Consider the following 25,604-nt stretch of genomic DNA (forward strand, 5'->3'; position numbering starts at 1 on the left):
CAAGTACACACTGGAAAAGTATTTAACACGAAACATCCGATAAGTAGTGTATTTCAGTATTTTAATAGAATGAATAGAATGACTATTATTATCCTTCATTAATGCTTGAACTATCAATCGGTACAACTATCCTATTGAATTTATTACAATGGCTGTTGTATATATTACACTCTTGATTCTTTTCCTGTTTTTGACATCGAATGGTTAGTGTTATATGTAATATTCACAAAAGATATATACCTATTGACTATTTTAAACATAAAAAAAATATTTTTCAGGCTTGATTATCCCTAAAATTAAACCATTTTATTTTTCTTCATCCGTCGAAGAAGGGCACAAAGAACAAGTTATATGTTCCGTAGTAGCTGGTGATGCTCCTTTAACATTTATCTGGAAAAAAGATGGGAGTGATATCTCAAAATTTCCTGATATTAAAGTGGATATAGCAAATAATTTATATTCAGTTTTGGCAATATTGTCTGTGCGGCCAGAAAATATTGGTAATTATACATGTATAGTTAAAAATCCCGTTGGATCTGATAGTTATACGGCTGGTTTAGTAATGAAAGGTAAATGTATACTGTTTTTGCAATATTACATTTATACTGTAAAATGATTTTTTCATTGTAAATTAAAATTTTATTTAATTCATTTTACACAATTTCACCGATTTTAGTTAGTTCAGTAACATCTCACTTGGAGTGCAATAGTGCTTAAATATCCCAGCAGTGTTTGCGAATGTTCACATTATATCGGCATAAATCCGTATATCATTAACAATGTTTTCTTTAATTTTATCAGGAACTAATTAACATAAGTGTAACTCGATGAAATCATAAGGCAAACGGAACAGTTTTATTTTATCGTAATTATTTTCGATTTTAACAGTTATCGAGCCCATCTTACAATAGCTTTATGGAAACTATTTTTCTTTGTGTCATTGCTGTTTTGAGTTATCTTCAGTTTTCGATCGGTGAGTAACGTTGATTTTATAGTAATTTAACGTATAAAATACCGAATTTAATTTTTAAAAATATTGTGAAGTTATTGATAAAATATGTTGAAATTTTTAAATGAAACTTATAAAGTTTGCTTTATAAATAATAATTATTTTTACAGGTGTTAAGCCACCAAAAATCAAACCTTTTCATTTTTCTGATGATATACAAGAAAATCAAAGAGAACAAGTAACATGTTTAGTTAAAGAAGGCGAACTTCCATTGAATTTTCAATGGATGAAAGATGGTGTTGAAATTAGATGTATTTCTAATGTTTTAATTAAACAGATTGATGATTTCTCTTCAATGTTAACTATTCCATCTGTCACTGTTGATAATGTAGGGAATTATACTTGCACAGTTACAAACAATTATGGATCCGATAGATATACAGCACTTTTGAAAATGAAAGGTGAGGTATTAAAAATAATTGGTTTAAAGATTAATTTATTAATTGTTTTTGTATATTTTACGTAATAAAGATTTTCAAAATATTTTAAACGTATACTGTAATTCGGAAATTACACACAAATGGCGCAGTTGTAAAGAAGTTCATTCGCCATCTTTGATATTTATAGTTTATAACAGCGAAACATACAAAAGTAATTCCAAATTTCGACTGTTCACGATTAGTGAATATAACTTATTGTCTAGTTTCTGTCTTGATATATTATGTCAGTTATAATTTTACATATAGCGTGTTTGAGCAGCTTTAACATACTAGTTGGTGAGTGATTAATACTTTTATTTGTTAAGCAACTTTGTTAAAACACATCCAAATTAGGAATGTTTCTTTTAGCTGCTGTGGTACCTAGAATTAAACCGTTTCATTTTACTAAAGATATTCATATTGGTCAACGAGAACAAGTAGTGTGTTTAGTTATTGATGGAAATCCACCGTTCACATTTATTTGGACAAAAGACGGTTCCAATATCGACAACTACCCGGAGATTCTTATTGATTATAATAATTACAATTCCATACTTATGATAGCATCAGTACAACCAAATAATATTGGAAATTACACTTGTACTGTGTCAAATAATGACGGTTCGGATTCCTACACTGCAGCGCTCTTAATGAAAGGTGAGAAAATACTCTAAATATATACATATGTAATAATTTCATAAATTTGTGTATTCAGACACAAAAATATGTTTAAATCAACATATTCCATAACATTCACGAAATATGTTACGCGATTTTTTCGCCACTAGTGGTGTTTCAGTCGTTAATTGTCGCCATGAAAATAAGTTGAAGATACCATACAATCTAGTAAGTATTTGAAAGTAATTTTTATCAAACAATAAATTTAAATATCATTAAACTTAATAGAATAATATATTAATACATTCTATTCTTTCTAGATGCATTTGTAATAACACATTAAACAATGATTACAATATGGCACAATAATCTCAAAGTTATTTTCTATATAGTCATTTTGTGCCTAGTGCATGGTAAGTGTATAATAATTTTTATATATTATAAGTTAGTTATAACGAAATTTCTGATTATCCGTCTTTTCAGGAAAGACCATTCCAAAAATCAAACCATTTCATTTCACTCAAAATCTTCGTGAAGGTCTGAAAGAACAAGTTACTTGTGCTGTTAATGAAGGAGAAACTCCTCTTACTTTCACATGGTTGAAAGATGGCGAAGATATTATGAAATTTAAAAAAATAAAAATAGTAGATATAGCAGATAGTTCTTTGTTAATCATTCCATCTGTTCAGTCCGAGAGTATTGGAAATTATACATGTATTGTTAGGAATTCTATGGGTTCCGATAGTTATACGTCTCAGTTAATCTTGAAAGGTAAGATTGTATTGTTTCTGGAAAAATATATATATAATAATTTTCGGTTTCCGTGATATGATAAAAAAATTTAAGAAAGAATCATCATAGACATGATATAATAGTGGCTATTTTTGTGCGAATTTACCTTAATATTAAAATATTGGTTGTGTGAAGTGAAATTCCGCTAGGAGGTTGTATAATCGTATTTAGTATTGTTTGTGAAGTGATGGATGAATTAAAGTTTTACTCATTTTAAGTGTTAAATATAAGTGAGATTTCAGAAACTATTTAGTGTCAATGGAATGCTTCATGGAAAGAGAAGTGAAAACATTGTTGTTCGTTTTCATCATAGGTTATTGTTTTTGCAGTGAGTAGAGCAAACGTTTTGATTCTGAACTAAATTTTATATATAGGCCTATATAAATTTAATGCTGATTTTATTTTAGGTGTATCTCCACCTAAAATAAAACCATTTCATTTTACAAAAGATATTCAGGAAGGTGAAAGAGAGCAAGTAACATGTGGATTAAACTCAGGCAATCCATCTTTTGTGTTTAGTTGGATGAAAGATGGAATAAACATTAAAAACTTTCCTGATATAAGCATTGTCGATGTTCCAGTCAGTTACACTTCTCTTTTAGTAATTTCTTCAGTTCAAGCGAAACATGTTGGAAATTATACATGCATAGTTAAAAATTCTGAAGGTATAGACAGCTATACAGCTGCTTTGGTGATGAAAGGTGAGATTATATGATATTGATTTAATTTTTAGAATGTTTTATGAATGGAATTTCATTTATTTTGATTAAATATTATTCAGAAGAAAGTTAAGGATTATTTAATGAGAAAGTATGAAGTATCGATAATAATGATTGACTATTGTGAACTTTATATAATATATTACTACTACATTTTTATAGTAATTACATGTATTTTTTAAAATAGCAAATATTGACCTAATTTGCAAATTGCTTTTAATCTAATCTTATAGAAGATAGAAAGCATTAAAAAAAAATATTTAAAAATTCGTTTGTTGGGAATGAAATTATACTAATTTATTATTCATTTTTTTAAAGCTGTTAAATATTAGTTTATAATTAAATTACTAACATTGTCGTAAATTTTATGAAAAGCCGACCAAATAATGTTTATATTTTATTTAAATGTATATAGAATTGTACAACTTAGTTTGATTGTTTTGAGCGACGATTGTCGATTACAAATACAGTATATTGTAACAAATATAAATTAGTTTGATGCAAAAATCTATTTGAATAATTTAGAAAATGATAAAGATAACTGCAAATGTAAAATTGATTATTCTGCATTAATAGTTTATGAATTCAAAAATTAATTTATAAGGTCTTATAAAATTTGAATGCTTTTCGTCTAAGTATCAACAACAAATGTTAAGTTGATAAAATATAAAAGCAGTATAAATAAGACATAATATTGTTACCCTTTGGAATTGCTTAAGTCAGATATGGGTAGAAACTGTTTTATATCTGAAATTTATCAAAGAAATCTCGTCTATTCTGATTAAATAAAACAATACATTGTTAGACGTAATATTAAAATGTTTTTAGTTTATCTTTTATCTGGCATTTACTTTATATTGGATAAACTTGGTTTTCTGAAACTACAAAAAGTCTACTTCCTCATTATCGGATTTAAATCAGATTTTAATTTTCGCGAAATATTCGTGAAATCTTAATATTCCTAAATGATAATTCAGTTTCAATATGGGCACAATATTCTAGTTTATCTTTTGAATAAACACTAACGTTTTATGCGTGTATTATGCAAGTGATGATGATGATATCAGACTTCCAATAATTGCATTAGACATTCCAATAATTTTGTAACGAAAATATTCCATATTTTCGTTACAAAATTACTATTATTTATATAATAACATAATCGTATTTTACATTGCCTCATCATTAATCAAAAGTGAGAAAATAATTTTAAAAAATGTTATAAGTATATACAAATCAATTTTTTAAATGCATAGTGTGTTCGCATACAAATATCTGTTTAAAATCGACAAATTTCTTAAACTTGTGACTTATGCAGTTCTTTCGCCACTGGTGGTGTTTCAGTCGTTAATTCTCGCCATGACGATAAGTTGAAGGCACTTCATTTTAGTAAGTATTTAAAATTTTCATCGATACTTAAGCGTATTGTTAGATTGTGGATAACATAAACACTTCTTGTTCTTTCTAGATGTGTTTTGTAGTCAAATATTAAACAATGATTGCAATATGGCAAAAAATTCACGCAACTATTTGCTATATGGTCATTTTGTGCCTCGTTTATGGTGAGTGTATAAAATTTATACAGTATATGTAGTAGTTGGAACGATTTTTGACCACTAATCTTTTCAGGAAAGACCATTCCAAAAATTAAACCATTTCATTTCACTCAAAATCTTCGTGAAGGTTTAAAGGAGCAAGTTATCTGTGCTGTTAATGAAGGAGAACCACCTCTTACTTTCACATGGTTGAAAGATGGCGAAGATATTATGAAATTCAAAAAAATAAAAATAGTGGATATAGCAGATAGTTCTTTGTTAATCATTCCATCTGTTCAGTCCGAGAGTATTGGAAATTATACATGTATTGTTAGGAATTCTGTGGGTTCCGATAGTTACACGTCTCAGTTAATTTTGAAAGGTAAGCTTTTTGTACTATTTCCGGAAAAAAAGATTGTTATAATTTTTGGTTTTTCTAATACGACAAGAATATATTTAAAAAATTATCATGGACATTAAAAACTTGTGGCTATTTTTGTGCGATTTACTGTAACATTATTGAAATACTGGGTATGTAAAGTAAAATTCCGCTAGGAGGTTGTACAATCGGATTCAGTATTGTTTGCCAGTCGATATATGATATAATGTTTAAGTATTAAATGCAAGTAAAATTTGGTAAAGTAGTTATAAAGTTATCAAACTCCATTCAGTATCAATGGAATGGTTCATGAATAGAAAATTGAAAACATTGTTCGTCGTTTTCAACATAGGTTATTGTTTTTGCAGTGAGTAGAGTTTTGATTTTGAAAATCAGTAGTTGTGTGTATCTAAATTTAATTCTGATTTTATTTAGGTGTATCTCCACCTAAAATTAAGCCATTTCATTTTACAAAAGATATTCAGGAAGGAGAAAGAGAGCAAGTGATATGTGGGTTAAACTCAGGCAATCCATCTTTTGTGTTTAGTTGGATGAAAGATGGAATAAACATTAAAAACTTTCCTGATATAAGCATTGTCGATGTTCCACTCAGTTACACTTCTCTTTTAGTAATTTCTTCAGTTCAAGCGAAACATGTTGGAAATTATACATGCATAGTTAAAAATTCTGAAGGTATAGACAGCTATACAGCTGCTTTGGTGATGAAAGGTGAGATTATATGATATTGATTTAATTTTTAAAATGATTTACTAAATAAATTTTTTCGTTAATTTAAAAAAAAATTGTGAAATTATTTTGAAAAAAAAAATGTACAAATTATCGATAATTATGTTTGATTTATTATGGAATTATATAGGCTTAGCTAATATACTGCTATTAGATTGCTATAATTCCATATATAGTTTTCAATTAATAAATATTGTTTTAATTAATCCATAATTTCCAAAAATTAAATTAGACGAATTTATTATTCATTAAAGCTATTAAATATTAATTGATAATTAGATTAATGGTATTGTAATCTTTATGAAAAGCCAATGTTAAACTGATATGCATTTTAATTTTATTTGTATTTCGGCGATTAAGCACATATTACTTTGTAACAAAGATACTTTAATTTGAAATAATGAAAAGATGTTTTCATATAATGCAAATTATTCGGATAATTTAGGAATTGATTGATAACTGTCAATATAAAGTTAATTTTTTTGTAAAGTAACAAATTATGTCTATAATAATTTATAAGTTATTAGTTTTTATATTAAACTACATCAATATAAAATTTGATTTGATTTGTTTTTTAATATAAGGGAACAGTTTCTTTTATTAATAATAAAATAGCATTTTATATTTCACTATAATTTTTGCTTATGTATAAAACTTTACATTTTAATAAAATACCAAGACTATTGAATAGATTTTTATAAAAGTATAACTTTTCGTAAAAATAAAACTTAACGTTTGATTAGAATTAATAATATCATTTGCATTTAGAGTTAAGTGTGTTACTAATGGAAGAAGCCATAAATTATTTGAAATTTTTTAAGGAAATTTCGTTCGTTGTGATTAATGAAGAAAAATCCTGTTGATGTATTATTGAATAAATGTTCGGTGTGTCTTCAATCTACTTATTTTATAATTGGTTTTCAGAACTCACAAAAATTATCAGATTTATATTTAGATTCTCATTTGTATGCAGTACGTAATGTGCACATAAAATAGTGTTTCCTTCAAATGAAGGATTCAATACACATCGTGTCAAATGTCGCTTAACACTCTTATAAAATCGAACTGGGTTAAGCAGGAGAAACATATTATGCCGTCCGATTGACACGCAAAGATGATTGCTCCTAAGTACCTGTTTCTATCATGCCAAAATTTTCCCTGTTTGCTTCAATTTTATAAGGATGTTAAGCGACTTTTAACTCACCATGTATTACAATATTCTGTCTGATTGATTATTCGAGAAAGCGTTAATTAACATTGTTTTTGCATTTATTAGCGGAAGTGGGATTCTAGACATAACGTAAGAAAGTTACAGGACTTCAGTAATTTTATATTAGTGGAATATTTTTGTTATAAAATTATATATTAAATACATATTAATATCTTAATTATATTAAAACTAATATAAATGTGTAACATGACATGAAATTTTTTAGATAAGTTTTTGTATTTTAAACATACTCAAATTGTCGCTTGTGGCGCTACCGAATCGTCATTTCAGTGTTGATAAATTACTAGAGGTAGATAGGAATGCTTTTATATATGCTATATTTAAATAAGTAATTAATGTAGTATAATAAAATGGTCATTGAACATTCTTTTGATATTAATTCAATCAGTTAAAATGAAGTGTGATTTAGCGTTTTGCTTTATTTTATTAGTACTGTCCATCGGTTTTGTTTCAAGTAAGTACAGTACAAGTCATTTCTAGTTGAATTAATCAAAACTGAAATTAATTGGAATTCTCATTTAGTGAATAGTTCACCGAAAATAAAACCGTTTCATTTCACTGAAAATGTGAAATACGGTCAGAGAGAACAAGTGATTTGTGCTGTTATAGAAGGAGACCCGCCACTCACTTTTACTTGGTATAAAGATGGCGAATCAATTGAGAAGTTATCTGAAATCAAAATTGTCGATGTTGATAATAGTTACACATCTCTGCTAATCATTCCTTCAGTTACAGCAAAAAACATTGGCAATTATAGTTGTATAGTTTCAAATTCCATTGGTTCGGATAGATTTACTGCTACTTTGATCATGAAAGGTAATATGCTTTAATTATTTTTATAATTACATATTGTAATAGGAATGCAGCTTTTTTATAATCATTGACGTGACTGTTGAAAATTTAAGTTATATTTTATTTTATTGATAAGTTGCATTGTTCTGACACTAGAGTGAGTGTGTAGTAACAAAATGGAGAATTCGTTGTATGTTCTCAACATTCTATGTATTCCTCTAGTCCTTGGTAAGTTTCTCAAAAATGTATGTTTAAGCCATTCTTCCACATTCTCTTTGCATGCGAAATCTAAAAGGAATGTTCATAAAAATCAAGAAACTTAAAATTCTACATTAGTTTTCTTATATTTCAGGTTCACTTCCAAAAATTAAACCTTTCCATTTTACAAATGATGTTAGAGAGGGACAGAGACAGCAGCTAACATGCACTGTTACCAATGGCGATTCTCCATTCAGTTTTGAATGGAAAAAAGATAATGTTGATACTAAAAAATTTTCTGGTATTAATATTGTTGATGTGGCCATCACAGATACATCGTTATTGAATATTCCTTCGGTTCAGGCCGAACATATAGGCAATTACACGTGTATAGTTTCTAATTCGGAAGGTACTGNGGAATACAGTTTTCTTATAGTTATTGACAAGACTGTTGAAAATATGTTAAAATAATTGATTTTGTTGATAAGTTGCATTATTCTGACACTAGAGTGTGTGGTAACAAAATGGAGAATTCATTGTATGTTCTCAACGTTCTGTGTATTCCTCTAGTATTTGGTAAGTTTTCTTAAAAATGCTTGTTTAAGCCATTTTTCCATATTCACTTTGCATGTAAAATCTAAAAGAAATTTTCATTAAAAGATATCAAGAAACTCTGAAAATTCTACATTAGTTTTCTTGTATTTCAGGTTTATCTCTTCCAAAAATCAAACCTTTCCATTTTACAAGTGATGTTAGAGAGGGGCAAAGACAACAAGTAACATGCACTGTTACTAAGGGTGATTCTCCATTCAGTTTCGAATGGAAAAAAGATAATGTTGATACTAAAAAATTTTCTGGTATTAATATTGTTGATGTGGCCATCACAGATACATCGTTATTGAATATTCCTTCGGTTCAGGCCGAACATATAGGCAATTACACGTGTATAGTTTCTAATTCGGAAGGTACTGATAGTTATACAGCTGTTTTACTTATGAATGGTGAGTTTTATTTACCAATTGTTCCTTCACTTTAAAAATTATGATAAAGAATATTTACTGTATATGGTTTGAAATGTTATGAGCATTGATATAAACGAAGTAAATTTCTTTACGTGTAATTGTTTTATTTGTTTTATTTATTAGAAAATTTATATGTATTAAAAAGACTACATTGTAGAAATTTTTTGGTTAAATACATTTTTTAAACATAAGTTAATTTTTGTTGTGTTTAATAACTTTATGAAAACTATGCTGTTTGAATATAATATATGTCCTCAATAAAAGTTTAAGGTTTTATTTAAAAATCGTAAGTAAATATCACCACTGGATGGCAACATGTTATAATTGAAATCGAAATTTAAGGGTGAATATAATCGCGAATTAGATATTAATAAAATATTTAATTTTTTATTATTTTTTTCATTAACGTATACCGGCAGTTTACATATCTAAATAATCTAGAATTATTTTATATATTAGTACATTGTTTTCTCACTTGTGGCAATACAGTCGCTGTATCATGGCTTTGAAAATTGTGAATGTTATATTCTATTCTCCAGTAAAACTATCTATATTGTATCGGTGTATAGTTTCGTTATCAGTGAAACTTTATTAAATATACATTTGCTGAAATTTAACCGTCATTAATTGGTAAATATATAAGTGATTCATTGTTAAGATGGTATGAATATTATTATATCCAAAATGAATTTAACATTGAAAGAAATCAATCGGATATGGCTTCTCGTATGCACTATTAATATAGCTTATGGTAAGTTTGATGTAATTTTTTTTTTAAAGAAAAGTTCAGTTGTTCATTAGAAAAAGCTTTCCTTCCTTAGCTGTTTTGCCTCCAAAGATTCGCCCATTTCAATTTACGGATGGTCTTAAAGAAGGCCAACGCGAACAAGTCACTTGTGCGGTACTAGAAGGCGATTTTCCACTTTCATTTATGTGGATGAAAGATCAAATGGAAATTGAAAGGTTTCCAGATATAATTGTAGAAAAGAATGACTTTTATTCTGTGCTTATCATTCCATCTGTACAAGGTCAAAATGTCGGAAATTATTCCTGTATCGTAGAAAACGCTGTCGGAAGAGATAAATTTATGGCTACTCTGATGATCAAAGGTAAAAAATTACACGAAAGTTGTTGAATGTTTANGGAAATTATTCCTGTATCGTAGAAAACGCTGTCGGAAGCGATAGATTCAAGGCTACTCTGGTGATAAAAGGTAAAAAATCGCACGAATATTGTTGAATATTTTATGTTCTGTATATTTAATGTCAAAATTAATTTTGTTAAGTGCAAATTATTTTGGTTTCGTTTTTCGAAATTGTTTTGTTCTTATTTTTTTATTATTTAGAAGTTGTAGAAAGTAAGCAATTTTATCACCTATTGTAATTATTTGTCAACTTGATCAAATGCTTGAAATTTTTGTGAAAAACTAAACATTAAGATTAATTTGTTTTTATAATTTTTATCATTTCGGTTTTATATTATTAGTAATCACTTTCTACATAAAAATATATCCTGCTTTAATAATTTAGCAAGCTTAACAAAGTATTGGACTGATATGAAATTTTGAATTATTATATGATATAAATGAAATATGAAAATTTTTTGATAAAAATTTTATCTTCTCGCTTGTGGCAATGCTGTAGCATCCTTATAGCTTTGTTGATCGAATGAATTATGCGTAAATTTATNAATAAGCTTACTAGAATTCTGTAGAAATTGCATAACTTCTTATATTTGAAAATTGTTTATTATACAATTTTTTTATTTTGATTCACATATTATGAATTTTATATCGAACAATATATTTGAATATAAGTAAATCAACAATACAATATTGATAGATTTTGTTACAGACTTAAAATATAGGTTTATATGTTTTATTTTGCTGAATGATGAGGTTTTTTTTTTATATTTTTATCCGGTTTTCTGTAGTGAGTAGTTTCCACTTACCATTTGGCATTACTATGGGTATGTTAATAAATAAATTAAAGAAATTTGATTCTATATAAAAATGTGATGTACTGTACAGTACATGTGCATAAAGTTTATTTACAAGAATCATCAACAATTATTACCTAAAATGCAAGTTTGTTTAAATAATGATAAAATAAATTTTTAAAATCTTATTAGACTAAAATAGTTATATTGAGTAAACAATTAAAACTTGTAATAAATAAATTTTAGTTTATGTTAGTTCTTTATTTTCTCGCTGGTGGCAATGCTGTAGTATACTTATAGCCTTGTTGATAGAATGAATTCTGCGTAAATTTATGTGAATATATCTTTTTCCTTTGGTATTCTATTAAGAATCTTTGCTATGGTCCATTTATTGTATACTTTCAATAATGAATTCGTTTTTGAAAGATACTAGACGAATAGTTTTGTTTGTTTCCATTCTTCAGATTGTTTTTGGTAAGTGTTTGCATTCATTTGCATACTGTTGGCAATAGTTACAAGCATTTATTATGAAATATTCTTTTATTAGCTGTTTCCCCTCCGAAGATTCGTCCCTTTCAGTTTACCAATGGTCTTAAAGAAGGCCAGCGAGAACAGATCATTTGTGCAGTTCTGGAAGGTGATTCTCCATTTATATTTACTTGGATGAAAGATCAAATGGAGATCGAAGGACATTCTGATATTAAAACAGAAAAGAATGAATTTTATTCGGTACTTATTTTCCCTTCTGTACATGCCCAAAATATTGGAAATTATTCATGTATAATTGAAAATTCTTTTGGAAGTGACAGATTCACGGCTGCTTTAGTTATAAAAGGTAAAATGTCTCAAACATATTATTAATTTTGACGTTAAATTTATATTAAAATATTTTTTCAATTAATAAAAGTTATTTCATTTTAACTGTGGAAACCTTATTTAAAATCATTTCTTTAGTTGGTCACTTTTGGCGTTGTTGTTGTTTTCTAGGAACCATGTTTTCTACTGCAGCCTTTCATGATGATAGAGATTTAATTGTTTCGTATTTTACATGGTACCTTCTTAGTAAGCAAAGATTAGTATTTTTGTTCATATATTGAAATTAAGGTGTTTTCAATTAAGACAGTAATATATTTAGCATATATTTGAAATGCGACAAATACAGTTTTTGTTTTCGTTGGTATTCATAATACCATTTTCATCAGGTATGCTTGAAATAAGTTACTTTGATATAAGCATTTTTCTATTAAATAACAATGCCATGCTTTTTAGGAAAGTATCCTCCTAAGATCAAAGATTTTCATTTTACCAAAGATGTAGAAATTGGAGAAAGAGAACAAGTAACTTGTTCCGTGAAATCAGGCGATCCGCCATTCACATATAATTGGAAAAAAGATAACATCGATATCAATGAATTTAAAGATATAAAAATCGAAACAAGCGAATTTTATTCCATATTAATTGTGCCTTCTGTTCAGCCGAAAAGTATTGGTAATTACAGCTGTATAGTAATCAATTCTTTTGGTTCTGATATATATACGGCTGCTTTGCTTATGAAAGGTAAGCTATAAAATAATAAGAGATTTTTTTTTATTATTTTATAAGGTATAGATAAAACGAAATATTTCGTTATTTTTAAAATATGTTTTATTTGTCATGAAAATATTGCGAGACACTTTTTTAGAATTAGTACACATTGAAACTTCAATATAAAAAATTTTCGATTTTATCACGAATTAATCGTTTGATTTACCACATTGGCAGTGTTATCGTATTATTCCTTCTGTTTGTTATAGTGAATTTAACCATCATTTCATAGCGAGTATTGTTCCGTAAGTTAAACATTATAGTTTTGTCTTGTGAAAATCTGTTAGTCAATGGCTTTTTTTGGTATGGACTATATATAGTTCAAATATAGAACTGAATAATGAATTTCAAACTAGTAGTGATAGGCTTAACAGTGATTTTCGACTTGTGCACAGGTAAGAGAGATAAATGACGTTAATATAATTTCGAACATAGATGCTAAAGGTAACAAAATTTTTAATATTTAGCCATGATTCCACCGAAAATCAAGCCTTTTCATTTTACTACAAACATAAGGATAGGTCAAAGAGAACAAGCAGTGTGCACTGTTATAGAAGGAGATTCGCCGTTTACTTTTACTTGGTTGAAAGATCAAATCGATATTAAAACACTTCCAGATATTAATGTGGATTCTATTAAAGATTTCAGTTCTTTTCTTACAATTCCTTCAATTCAACCATCAAACATTGGAAATTATACATGTATAGTACAAAATTCTGCAGGTTCTGATAGTTATACTGCATCTCTTGTGGTGAAAGGTAATCTATTTATAAAATAATAATGCATTGTAGTTATAAATTTCTTAATATTAATAATAATTTTCACATTTTAAAGATTATTTCAGCAATAATATCTCATTCACAATTATAATCCTTTTTTTTTTCTTACTCTTTTTGTTGGACTTGTCGATAATGGCGCTGTTGTTGAATTTTAAAAGCTGCAATCTTTTACCTTGGGTACACATTTTATATGCAATAGAGTTTTGTTTCTTTATATTTGTGTTGTAGTTCAACAGATAACATATATGAAGTGAAATGTTTTGTTTGGCGATTTAGTATTAGTCTTAAAATCGAGTATTCTGCTATTAATAAGTTCGTTATAATGTATTTGAAGTTGGATATCAAGAAAATAATAATATATTCAATACAAATATCATTTGTTTTAGGTAGGTAATAAATTCATTCTTATTAAATTCGATCTTTTATCTATTAGTAAAATAAATCTTATTTTGGTATTTTAGGAATTGTTCCTCCAAAAATTAAGCCATTTTATTTTACAAAAGATATAAAGGAAGGTGAAAGAGAGCAGGCAATATGCGCTGTAAAATCGGGAGATAGTCCTCTCTCATTTACATGGATGAAAGATAATTCAGATATTTCAAATTTTCCAGATATTAAAGTTGAAATATTGAATAAGTTTTACTCAGTTTTAATAATACCTTCAGTTCACTCAACGAATATTGGTAATTATACATGTATAGTAACGAATTCTGTGGGATCCGACAGTTTTACTGCCACTTTGATGATGAAAGGTGAGATGATATGAGATTTAAATAGGATATTTCAGTTTAAAAATTAAACATTTATTCACTTTGCCTTTATTTTTTTGCGACAAAGCTCTTAAATACTTGATTAATTATTCGTATTATCATCGAAGTAAATAATTTTTAAAAAAGCTGTGTAAATTAACTTTTTTTAAATAAAGTAATCATTGTATTTAAAAATAAATAAATAATATATTTTTTAAATAGTTTTTGCTGTATCTTTTAGGCTACATACAGTAAAATTTATTTACTTAAATACTTAATTTGGCGCTGCTGTACCTTCCATTTTCGGTCACAATGTATGGTTCTTCGATAATATTTAAAAACCTTCATGTTTAAATATTCACAAAACAATTAACGAAAGTTAAATATTTGTATTAGAAATATTTCAGTTCATAATGATAACTGAATTTACTCTTTTATGGATCATTCATTTTTCTGTTGGTGAGTACTGCTAGTTTACAGTACACGTTGTCGAAATAATTATATTGTTTCTTGATGTCTGAATTTTTTCATAGCCATAAATGTACCAAGAATTAAACCGTTTCATTTTACAAAAGATATTCAAGAAGGGGAGAGAGAACAAATTTACTGTGCAGTGAAAAGTGGAGATGCTCCGTTTACATTTCAGTGGCTTAAAGATGGAATCGATATAAGGAGAATCGCCGAAATCAAAGTAGAAACCAAAGATTTTAACTCTCTTTTGATGATTCCTATTGTTAAAACAGATAGCATCGGCAACTATACTTGCACGGTTACAAATTCTTTTGGTACCGACAGCTATACAGCACAGTTATTAATGAAAGGTGGGAATGAATGCAGTTATTTTACAGTATGTGTGAATTTTTGAAATTTTTTGTGAAATATATCTGGGCAGTAAATTTCAATGTTACGTGAAATTTTTATTTTCACAAATAATGTAAGGAATTTGCTGTAGTTAATTTGTAAACAAGCATGCTGTAGAAACATACATTAAATATTTATGAAGGAATTTTTCAGGGAGAAAAAGTACACTTATTAATATAGTTTGGCCGATAAAATTTTGAATTTTTTTACTAAATATGCCTGGGTTTTGCTTTTTTTGGATCTAATGTTTGCTATTGACACTAGAGGCGCTTCACAGAATGGAGTATCTAGCTGTCATATTCATTTTTTTAGCGCTTGCAAATGGTATGAATTTCAATGTTTGTAATTTTGTAAAATATCGTAAATTTGATAACGAAATTATTATTTTAATTAGGTATTCAGCCACCAAAAATATCACCATTTCATTTCAGTAATAATGTTGTTGAGGGACAAAGACAACAAATATTTTGTACTGTTATAGAAGGTGATCCGCCCTTGGCTTTTACGTGGAAAAAAGATAACATGGATATACAAAAATTTACAGGAATATCTATTGATTCTGCTAATATTTATAGCTCTTATTTAATGATTCACTCTGTACAAATGGAAAATATGGGTAATTACACTTGCATGGTTACAAATTCGGCTGGGGCCGATAGTTATACCACTTCATTAATTATGAAAGGTAGGCATCTTATGTAACACCTTAATCAGTTTTAGGCAAAAAGCTCTATCTTTATAAATTATAGAGTAAATAAATGCTTATTATTTTTATTTAATATTCGATTTAAATACAGCTGGTAAATATCATATATATCATATATTTTTATTCATTTTAATTACTTGAAATAATTTGGAATTTCATAAATAAATTTAAGATATTCTTCATTATTATTGTTATATTTTGATAATGTGGTTATACCGGTAGTTCCGTTTTGTGCCACTTGAGGTATCATAGTTTCTCAGAGAGAATTTCAATTGAATGGATTTTTAACTAATCTTTCATGAATAATAGAAGATAATAATGAAAATGATGGTGAGCATAATTATAAAATTTAATATTAAAAATAATATCTTGTTTAAAATCACTTATAATCATTATTTCTAATAGAAATCTTTTTAATTTCAGCTCTCACTCTGTATCTGTCTAAAAACTTTTTATTTTTTAATACTTTTTTACCTTGTTGCAGGTATAAAATTTTGTTAACTTTTCTACAGTTTACATAGTTTTTGAAATATTACATATAGAATTTAATGAAATAATGTTTTTTCAGGTCTAGATCCTCCTAAAATTAAACAGTTTCATTTTTCTTCTGATATACAACAAGGTCAAAGAGAACAAGTCACATGTGTTGTTATACAGGGTGATTTACCCTTACATTTTAAATGGCAGAAAAATGGTATCAATATTAAAGAAACGGGAGAAATAAGTATTAATAAAGCAGATGACTTTACTTCACTTCTGACTCTTCATAAAGTAAATGTAGATAGTATTGGAAATTACACTTGTATTGTCACTAATGCTGTAGGTTCTGATATTTACACAGCATCCCTGGTTATGAAAGGTAGGAAAGTTTTGATAAAACAATGTTGCTGAATTTGTAATTTAGCAAACTTTTGTTGTGGTTTTTATTTATGTATGAATATAAGCAATAAAGTATTTTACCAATCATTTTGTATACTTCATTTCTCATTTCCTGAGTTTAGCACTTAAAAATGTGGTGTTTTCATTTAACTTTAATTAATGTAATTTTTAAAGATAAATATTGTAAGTTAATTAATTCATAAGGTTATTTATGGATGTATAACTTATTATTTAAAATACTAATGAATTAATATGAAATGACGGGTAACTTTTTATAGAAAATAGAAATCATATACGAAATACGTAAGTAAAGTTTTAAATAGATATGTATTAATATTTAACTTTATTTGCATTATATTCCTTTAACGGCATTAAACTGTATCGTTTCATTGGTCACCATTTATTTTTATACGTTTGTGACAAGTTTATTTTAAAGGCGCTAAAATTTCTTACAAGCATCGTTACGTTTGTTACCTGGCCGGTTAATCGAAAATGAGTTTTAAAACTAATTTAACAAATATAACTTTCGTTTTCAGTGCCACCTCGATGGGTTAAAGAGCCGACAGATATCGCAGCTACTTTAGGTTCAAGATTGACTATCGATTGCAGTGCTACTGGTTATCCGCAACCTCAAATTACTTGGGATAAATTGACAGGTTCGTAATTGATATTTTGAATGTGTTTAAATAGTTTTATCGCAGTTAAATGGATTAAAATTATTATTAATTTCAGATCGAAGCGAGCATCAGCTCCCCGTAGGAAGCGATAGTCAAAGGACTTTAGCATCGAATGGTTCTTTAACATTTTTGAGAGTCGACGAAAGTGATAAAGGAGTATATATTTGTCAAGCTTATAACGGAATTGGAAACGGTTTGCAGAAAAAAATTCATCTAACTGTACATGGTACGGAAATTCATCGTTAAAGTTGTTGGGATATAATATGTTGTAATAAAGTATGTTTATTATATCAAGAGGATGTGACTTTTCACAGTCATTTTAAATTTATTGAGCTGACTCGCCTTCTATTTTTGGAACTGCTAAATTACTTTAACTTGATGATGATTAATGACTTTTATTACAGTTGCACCGAAAGTGAAAGGCGATTTTTCCGTTATTACTGTACGTAAAGGTTTTACCGCTCACTTGAAATGTGAGGTGTTTGGTGAACCGCCCCTCACTATAACGTGGAAGAAAGAAGATACAATAATAGCTGGAGAAAAAGGCTCTAGGTTGGAATTATTTAAATATTCTAAAATAATTTTAAAATTAAATTTTGTATTAATTAATAAATATAATATTTATTTTANAACTTTCATTTAATTATTTCAGTTACAAGATTTTTAAGCATATCTAAACTTGACTTTAAATTAGGTTTTCTGATTTGGGAATTGGGAAATTTCAAAATTTTTCTTGTTTCAAGTCTCAGGAAAAACATTTTGAGACAATTCTGTTTCAGATTTGTAAATTTAATTTTATAAGTGTTGAATTTATTATTATTTTTTTAATAAAATGAGTATTTTATCATTGTAATAAAAATTTATTAATCTAAGTGATGAAATACTTTAATGATGGCAATAAATATAACATGAATCAATACATAAAATAATGAATAATGGTTTTTAAATATAATACAATAATATCATTATATAATTTGTTGCACTTGGTTTACAGTCATATTAAACATCACAGACAATGTCTACAGATGTAAACTATAGACTCTGCCACAGATAATAGATATATTTAATGTACTTATACTTTGAATCAGTTCAATCACATGATTATCCTTCTTATTAGATAATTCATTAGTTAAATGCAGTTGCTGATCCAGGATTGAAACATTGGGGATTGAAATATGCCTCATCATTTTTAGAATATGCACAAGTTGTTAAATCTATTCATAAATGCTTGTATAATGTTAGGTTATATAATTTTTTTTTTAAATTAATAATTGCTCTACGTAAAGAGATGAACACTTTTATAAGAATATGAGGTAACATTTTAATTATTTATATTATATAGTATCCCTTGTGTCTTTTTTTTCTGCATCTATCACAATAAATGTCACTGGTTAAATGTAAACATGCATGTATAATATAATTAATATAAAACTTTGGTAAATTAGCATTTTTAAAGCTCTTTTCATATTATCAGCTTAAATATGTGACTAATAACACAGCTATTATCACTTNTGTCTTTTTTTTCTGCATCTATCACAATAAATGTCACTGGTTAAATGTAAACATGCATGTATAATATAATTAATATAAAACTTTGGTAAATTAGCATTTTTAAAGCTCTTTTCATATTATCAGCTTAAATATGTGACTAATAACACAGCTATTATCACTTATAATTTAAATACTCATTAAGACTGATAACAATATGTTTTCAATACAATAGTTTAAATTTCTGAAATTTATTATTTTAATTATATATCTAGGTGGTGTTGAAGATGGTATAAGCAAACAATACTGGATGCATTACATTATTAATTAATCTTCAAGTTGTACAACTGTAATATTTTTAGAGTGTTATTTTATTGTCTTGCTTACTTTGCTTAAACAATAATTGTTTGATAACAATCAGTCCTAAGGGGATTATAATAAGTGGATTCTACTGTATATTTTTGAAACTATTAAAAATTTTAAGTTCTTTCTCTTTGATATGTCCTTTTTTTTCAGAAAATAGCATAAAAGGTATCAGTTTGTTGTTTGTTAATCCTCTTCCTTGCATTTTCTTAAATAAAAAAATTAACGGTCTATCCAGAGCAAAAATAAATTATTGCCTTTTATGGTAAATATCATACCATCTGATAGATTGACATATGTGATGCAGGATAGTGGAATGAAAGAAGACTTTCTTGATAGATTTTTTTGTTATTTATAAGAGCATTTTTCATCTTGACATTCAAACAGCAGAAGTACAGTACATATACTAATACTTGCTGTCTTAACGTCAGGGTGGAAGATTAATAGTGAAAAAATGATCTTATTTTTATTATATCAAGTTGTTGATCTTCAATATAACATCTTTTTAAAAATATTTAGGAATAATCATATCAAATAATAAAACTTTATTGATAAATGGAAGAATTTGCAAGAAATATATTTTATACATTATCTACTACACTTTCTTTACTATGATTTATATAATATTTAATTATTTAAATTTAATAAACATAAAGTTTTATATTTAGTTTTTTTTTTACAGCATATTAATACAATACAGTAGAATATCACTTTAATGGAACACTCGGGCCACCAAAAATCATTCATTGTTCTGAGAATCCATTATAATGCAAAGAATGGATTTCCCACACACCCAAGAAAACATCCTTTATTAAAAAAAAAATTTTTTTTAATCCCCCTACATTGAAGAATTTCAAATACAGATATTTCTTATGTCTCTTGAGATCTCTCCTTTTATTCTACAGAAAAACATATGTTGCAAGATTGTACATTATGCCATTCATGTGTACAATGAAGCTGATGGAAACTATATAGCACAAAAAGAAGAAAAGTACATACATATGTTTGTTAGCACTTCATTTGACTTCAGGATTCGTTAAAAATTTCATCCATCTTGGTTTATTTTCATGCTGCTTTTCTGCCCATTGAGTACAACAACTGGAAATAGCTTCCTGTCACTTATCAATATGCTACAGGAGGATGTTGATGTGTGGCTACAAAGTTAGCAATATAAAACATGACAATTGCATGTGGAGCAAAATACCTGCATAATGTATTTTTCATTTAGTACTCAGAAACAAATATTAATTGTTGAGAAAAATGTGATGTTTACGGTTTGAGCTAAAAAAAATCTATTGTTTTGAGTTACAGATCTGCTAAAATGAGGTAAAATCACATTGATTTGATGGGACCTGAAGAAAAATCCATTATTCCTAGAAATCTGTTGTTCTTCTATCTGTTAAAATGAGATTCTATTGTATTATAAAATGTTTTAAAATAAAATGAATGTGGTTAACTTAGTCTCTTATAATTAAATACTGGTGCATCAAAAAAAATATTTATGTGCTTAATACTTTGTAGAAAATTATACTTGATTTTTAATAATTAATTAGTTTTTGTTAATTATAAAACAAAATATATTAAAGCATGTGAATTTTCACATTAAATGTATAATATTTTTTATTTAATGGTTATTCTATTGTTAAAAATAAATTTTTTTTTTTTAGATTTGAAACTTTACAAGAAAATACTGCAAATGGAGCTATATCTGATACTTTAATTAATGATAGTCAGAAGAATGACACAGGCATATATACTTGCCATGTCAGTAGTCAATTTGGAGAAGCTGAAGGAAAAATACAGTTGGTTGTACTTGGTAAGTTGTATTTGATGATTAAGATGTTGATTTAATTCTTTACAATGATCTTATTAGTGGACTGCTTTACATCATATGCTTGTTTGTATTGCTTGTACTAATTATATTGAAAATGATTTCCTAGAGTAATTTTGTTCCTTACTAAAATTTTAAAATGATGTCTTGAATTCAATTATCATCATGCAATATTAATGAAAAAAAGATATGACTAAATACTGACCTTTTAAAAATTTATATTTTTACTATAATTTTTAATGTAACTTGTGCAGTAAAAAAATGTACAAAATATGTATTTTTATAAATAATGTCTTACTAATGCTGTAAAAATAATACATTTTATGTTAAATTATAACTTTATACTTTAACATAATTGAAAATTTAAGAAAATTGTTCTTCATAGGAAATTTTGTATCATATTAAAATTTTAATTCAGTAACTGAAACATCAAATTTGTCTAATGTCATAAAGTAAAATATTTAAACTGCAGATTTTTTTAAGAAAAGCAAATTTTGTAATTACATCTGGTTATTTAAAATCATTTATTATTGTTTTCTTGGTATTAGTATGTCATAAAGTCTAATGCACTCTCAATTTTCAAGACGTAAAATCCAAAATAGTTAGCTTGTGAATGTAATGTTCACCTTATTTCAAAGACACAGTCACAAAATGTTGTATTTAAACAGTAATAAATGCATTTTATTTATATGTTTACATTAATTATTCCAAATCCATATAAGAGAACATTTTATTCTTATTTTTGCAATTTTTTAAAGTTATTCATAAGTTGTGAAATATAGCTGAAATTGAATTTCTGATTTCAAAATACTGATTTACAGTATAGACACTTTTAACATTACATTGTTTTTTGATAAAAACAACTAAACAAAATATTTCATTAAGAAACATATTATATATTAGAGAAATAGTTTGCCAAGAAGAAGATTATTATGCAATTTATTTTAACATATTGAATAATTTATATCTTTGTAGATTTTTGTAAGTACTGAATCTATGAACTCTATTGAAGTATTTTATTATATCAAATTTTTTCTCTCAATTCATAATGTAGTTTTTGAAAGAACTTTTTTGTTCCCTCCTCTGAAGTGTGAAGTTGTCTAATGAATATTTGCCAATTTAAAACTGGCATAATGAATCCATCCAACAGATTTTCTTGTCTAAAGTTATCAAGAGTTTTTAAAAAAGCATGAAAAATCCTTTACATGCTGTGCCTGTTTGTCTGCCATTGTTTTTTTTTTTTCCTTGGAAACTGTACACATATATATACCTCATCTTTAGTTCTCACCTGTTTTATATAAGTTTGATCCAGGTTTTAATTTATATTATACATTCCTACTTAATTTTCATCTTGAAAGCTGATAAATTTTTGATAAATGCCACCTTTATATATATATAATGATTTTTGGAGAATTATTTAGAGGATGACTGTCCATTTTATTGAATATTAGAGGTCTACACTAAATAATAAGGTGAATGCTTTGAATATTTACCTCTTATTTCAATGTATTTCTCTTTTCCATTGTTAGGTCCCAATATATTGAGTTGAATTAACTTAGTGTTATCTTTATAAAGTGTATGTAATAATCAGTTTTTAGGTCTGACAAACTCAAACAAAATAGATAAAGGTTTTTATTTTTTCTTTTGTAGGAAGTCTGCCATCATCTTTGTTTTCTTTTTAATGATAAAATGGTTAGTTAAATTTAAAAATTGTCTATTTTGTGAATTTCCAAGTAGTGTGATTTGTTTTATTTTGTTTGCTTAACCACTGTTACATAGTTGTCTGGAGAGAGGGAGAAATATTTTAGTAGTTGTTGGATCTGGCACAATAAATACTTGGAGGTTGACCAATCTATGCAGATAGAAACTGACAAAATTTGAGGAGAGAGAATAGGATCTGGTAAGAATTGAGGAGTGACTGATTTTCTAGTCTAAAAGCTATGATGTGACTACTGCTCATCTGAAGACTGAAATGCAACTATTTCCTTCTCTTCATCTGTCTCAAGTTTATCAAAAATCTTTTTTTTTTTTTTTTTTATACCATCTACAAATCCTTGTTGGCAGACAATCAATTTGCTTTTTTTTTTTTTTTTTTTTTTTTCGATTAGATCCTCAAACTGTCATTGAAAGTTTGTATCAATCTCCAGATAATTTCTATATATTCCCAAGGAAGTTTCCTCTCTCCTATGTCTCCTATTACAGAGTTTAGAAAAACAATTAACACAATCACCCACATACAGTATGTTGTGGTCTCATTTGGCATGACAATTTTCTTCTTTTTCTAAACAATGTTTTTTTTTGTTTTGATTTTCAAACATTTTGTGGGTTTACATAAGTCATTAAATTCTATATTAAATGATTCCCAAAAATTCCTATGTTGTAGTGGGGCAAACCTTACTATATATGCAGTTTCCATATTTGTGCCATTTTTGTAGAATGTAACCTCAACAAATATGGAGCTGCTGCTTTATATTTTGAATGTTCATTTATGTTAACGTTAAATTTAATTTATTTGTTTTATCACAAGCATTAAATTTACATAATAATTAAAATTATTGATTGAATATAGTATTTTCTATAATTATTTATAACAATTTACTATCAATTGATGACAAATTTTCATATTTTATAGAACCACCTTCTCCTCCTCGAGGAATAAAAGTGAATGATGTTACAAGTCGAACTGCAAGATTAAGCTGGCAGTCACCTTATGGAAATAGTGATAGTACTGTTGTTACTTATATTGTAAGATATTGGAGAGATGAAGGTAAGTTTATCATTAAGTACTATATCAGAAAAAAAATGAATAATTGATGAAGATTACAAACACATACCATATTTTACATCAGCATTTTCTTAGGCAAGAAAGATGTAATGTGCAGAGTTTTCTGTTATCTATTAAAGTCTTGCATGGTGCATCCCACTTTGGCAATTCACACCATATCATGCATTTCAATACAATTGAAATGAAAAATAAAAAAGAAAGCTTTTTGGTAATAGCAAAATATCATGCTATTCAAAAATTTAAATTTAACAACGTGATTTTTTTTAGAATAGTACAAAGAATTAATTTGGTTGTTGTTATCACATTATGTCTATTAATTAACATTTTTTGAATTAAAATTTATAGGAATATAATTTACTTTGGTACTTTTTTTAGTTGGAATTTGATTCATTTCTGCTATTATTTAATGATAACTTTAACAATGATTATAAACAATTTTTCATTTAAAAAATGAACTTTTCAATTCTGATTCTGCAATATACCAATTTAATCCAAAATATATATATTTTCTTGATAGCTATCAAAACACTGTATAATGTTTTGGTAACTCTCAAGGCTCATCAAACAACCTGTAATAATAATAGAACAAAATCAAATTAAAAATTTTCTGGAGATCAGCAGAATTCTGATGATGTGATCAACTTCTTGAAAAGCAGAAATACAACTAAAATACCATATATGGTCCTAAAGCATAAAGTTTCAGGAAGGCATACAGCTCTTATGTTCTGTTTGGTGATCAATATCATTCAAAGCATAAATTTTCAGAGCATTGGAACTTTGAAGCTTTCAATCAAGGTATATTTTAATGATCCAAGCAAATAATAAATTATTGAAGAACCAGAATATTTTTCAGCAAGCAAATAAACTCCCTATTTCTTTCAAATTGATATAATTCTTTGGATATTTGAAAAAGATAAAATATCTTATTACTATTTAACCATTTTCCAAAATAAACCTGTCTGGAGTGCACACAAACCACCAGACAACAGAGTAATGTTTTCATATAAAGTATATGAAAACATTACACTATATACTACTATATATATATATATATATATATATACATGGTACCTCAGGATACAAATGCCCAGCATACGAAATTTTCAGGATACGACATTAAATTCGAACATATTTTTACTCCACGATATGAACAAAAACTCACCATATGACTTACATTAGTTCGCAGCGCCATTTTTATTCACTTCTGCTCATTAGTCTCAGTCCGCATGTTTGCTTCGTCGTTGAAGGATCTTGTACGATAAAGGAAATCTCGAGGTATTATCAGAAAGTGACTGGTTTTATTGAAAAGAAACATCCCGAAAAGGTTCACACTGGCTGTATTGCTGCTCGGAGTAATGACATTTGCCTAAGTAATTTTAGAAACATTTTAAAAAGTATGCAAAGCCAAACCTCTTTGGATAGATATTTTACCAAGCGACCTCTATCCAGTGAAAGTGCTGGTGGAAGTGAAGGAAAGAAAGCAAAAAGCAGTGAATAAAAATT

General features: G+C 27.2%; 2 protein-coding genes across 2 annotated transcripts in view; both read left to right on the plus strand.

Annotated features, from left to right (window-relative positions):
- Positions 1 to 25,604, plus strand: part of LOC111622792 (titin-like) — a 77,600-nt gene that overhangs the window by 3,378 nt on the left and 48,618 nt on the right. The window contains exons 8-29 of the mRNA XM_023365212.1: positions 279 to 569; positions 1,120 to 1,415; positions 1,773 to 2,085; positions 2,530 to 2,817; positions 3,213 to 3,539; positions 5,187 to 5,474; positions 9,147 to 9,440; positions 10,283 to 10,570; positions 11,947 to 12,234; positions 12,669 to 12,736; positions 12,875 to 12,956; positions 13,451 to 13,741; positions 14,224 to 14,514; positions 15,033 to 15,332; positions 15,767 to 16,005; positions 16,502 to 16,562; positions 16,647 to 16,937; positions 17,494 to 17,613; positions 17,690 to 17,860; positions 18,039 to 18,186; positions 21,153 to 21,301; positions 23,949 to 24,125. Coding sequence (XP_023220980.1) covers positions 279 to 569; positions 1,120 to 1,415; positions 1,773 to 2,085; positions 2,530 to 2,817; positions 3,213 to 3,539; positions 5,187 to 5,474; positions 9,147 to 9,440; positions 10,283 to 10,570; positions 11,947 to 12,234; positions 12,669 to 12,736; positions 12,875 to 12,956; positions 13,451 to 13,741; positions 14,224 to 14,514; positions 15,033 to 15,332; positions 15,767 to 16,005; positions 16,502 to 16,562; positions 16,647 to 16,937; positions 17,494 to 17,613; positions 17,690 to 17,860; positions 18,039 to 18,186; positions 21,153 to 21,301; positions 23,949 to 24,125 — 5,061 coding nt within the window. The remainder of the gene's footprint in view (positions 1 to 278; positions 570 to 1,119; positions 1,416 to 1,772; positions 2,086 to 2,529; positions 2,818 to 3,212; positions 3,540 to 5,186; positions 5,475 to 9,146; positions 9,441 to 10,282; positions 10,571 to 11,946; positions 12,235 to 12,668; positions 12,737 to 12,874; positions 12,957 to 13,450; positions 13,742 to 14,223; positions 14,515 to 15,032; positions 15,333 to 15,766; positions 16,006 to 16,501; positions 16,563 to 16,646; positions 16,938 to 17,493; positions 17,614 to 17,689; positions 17,861 to 18,038; positions 18,187 to 21,152; positions 21,302 to 23,948; positions 24,126 to 25,604) is intronic.
- LOC111622802 (Down syndrome cell adhesion molecule-like protein Dscam2) lies at positions 11,699 to 12,651 on the plus strand. The gene is made up of 3 exons (XM_023365220.1): positions 11,699 to 11,873; positions 11,947 to 12,234; positions 12,387 to 12,651. The coding sequence occupies exons 1-3, from the start codon at positions 11,807 to 11,809 to the stop codon at positions 12,494 to 12,496; spliced, it is 465 nt and encodes a 154-aa protein (XP_023220988.1). The 5' UTR covers positions 11,699 to 11,806; the 3' UTR covers positions 12,497 to 12,651.

The sequence above is a fragment of the Centruroides sculpturatus genome, unplaced genomic scaffold (assembly GCF_000671375.1).
Source record: "Centruroides sculpturatus isolate CEXI.00-Female unplaced genomic scaffold, Cexi_2.0 scaffold331, whole genome shotgun sequence".
Classification (NCBI taxonomy): domain Eukaryota; kingdom Metazoa; phylum Arthropoda; class Arachnida; order Scorpiones; family Buthidae; genus Centruroides; species Centruroides sculpturatus.

Excerpts from the sequence above, each read along its gene's own strand:
- LOC111622802 (XM_023365220.1), top strand. The coding sequence starts at position 11,807 with ATGAATTCGTTTTTGAAAGATACTAGACGAATAGTTTTGTTTGTTTCC. Across the intron at positions 11,874-11,946 it reads CATTCTTCAGATTGTTTTTG|CTGTTTCCCCTCCGAAGATT; the intron begins GTAAGTGTTTGC and ends TTCTTTTATTAG. Across the intron at positions 12,235-12,386 it reads GGCTGCTTTAGTTATAAAAG|GAACCATGTTTTCTACTGCA; the intron begins GTAAAATGTCTC and ends GTTGTTTTCTAG.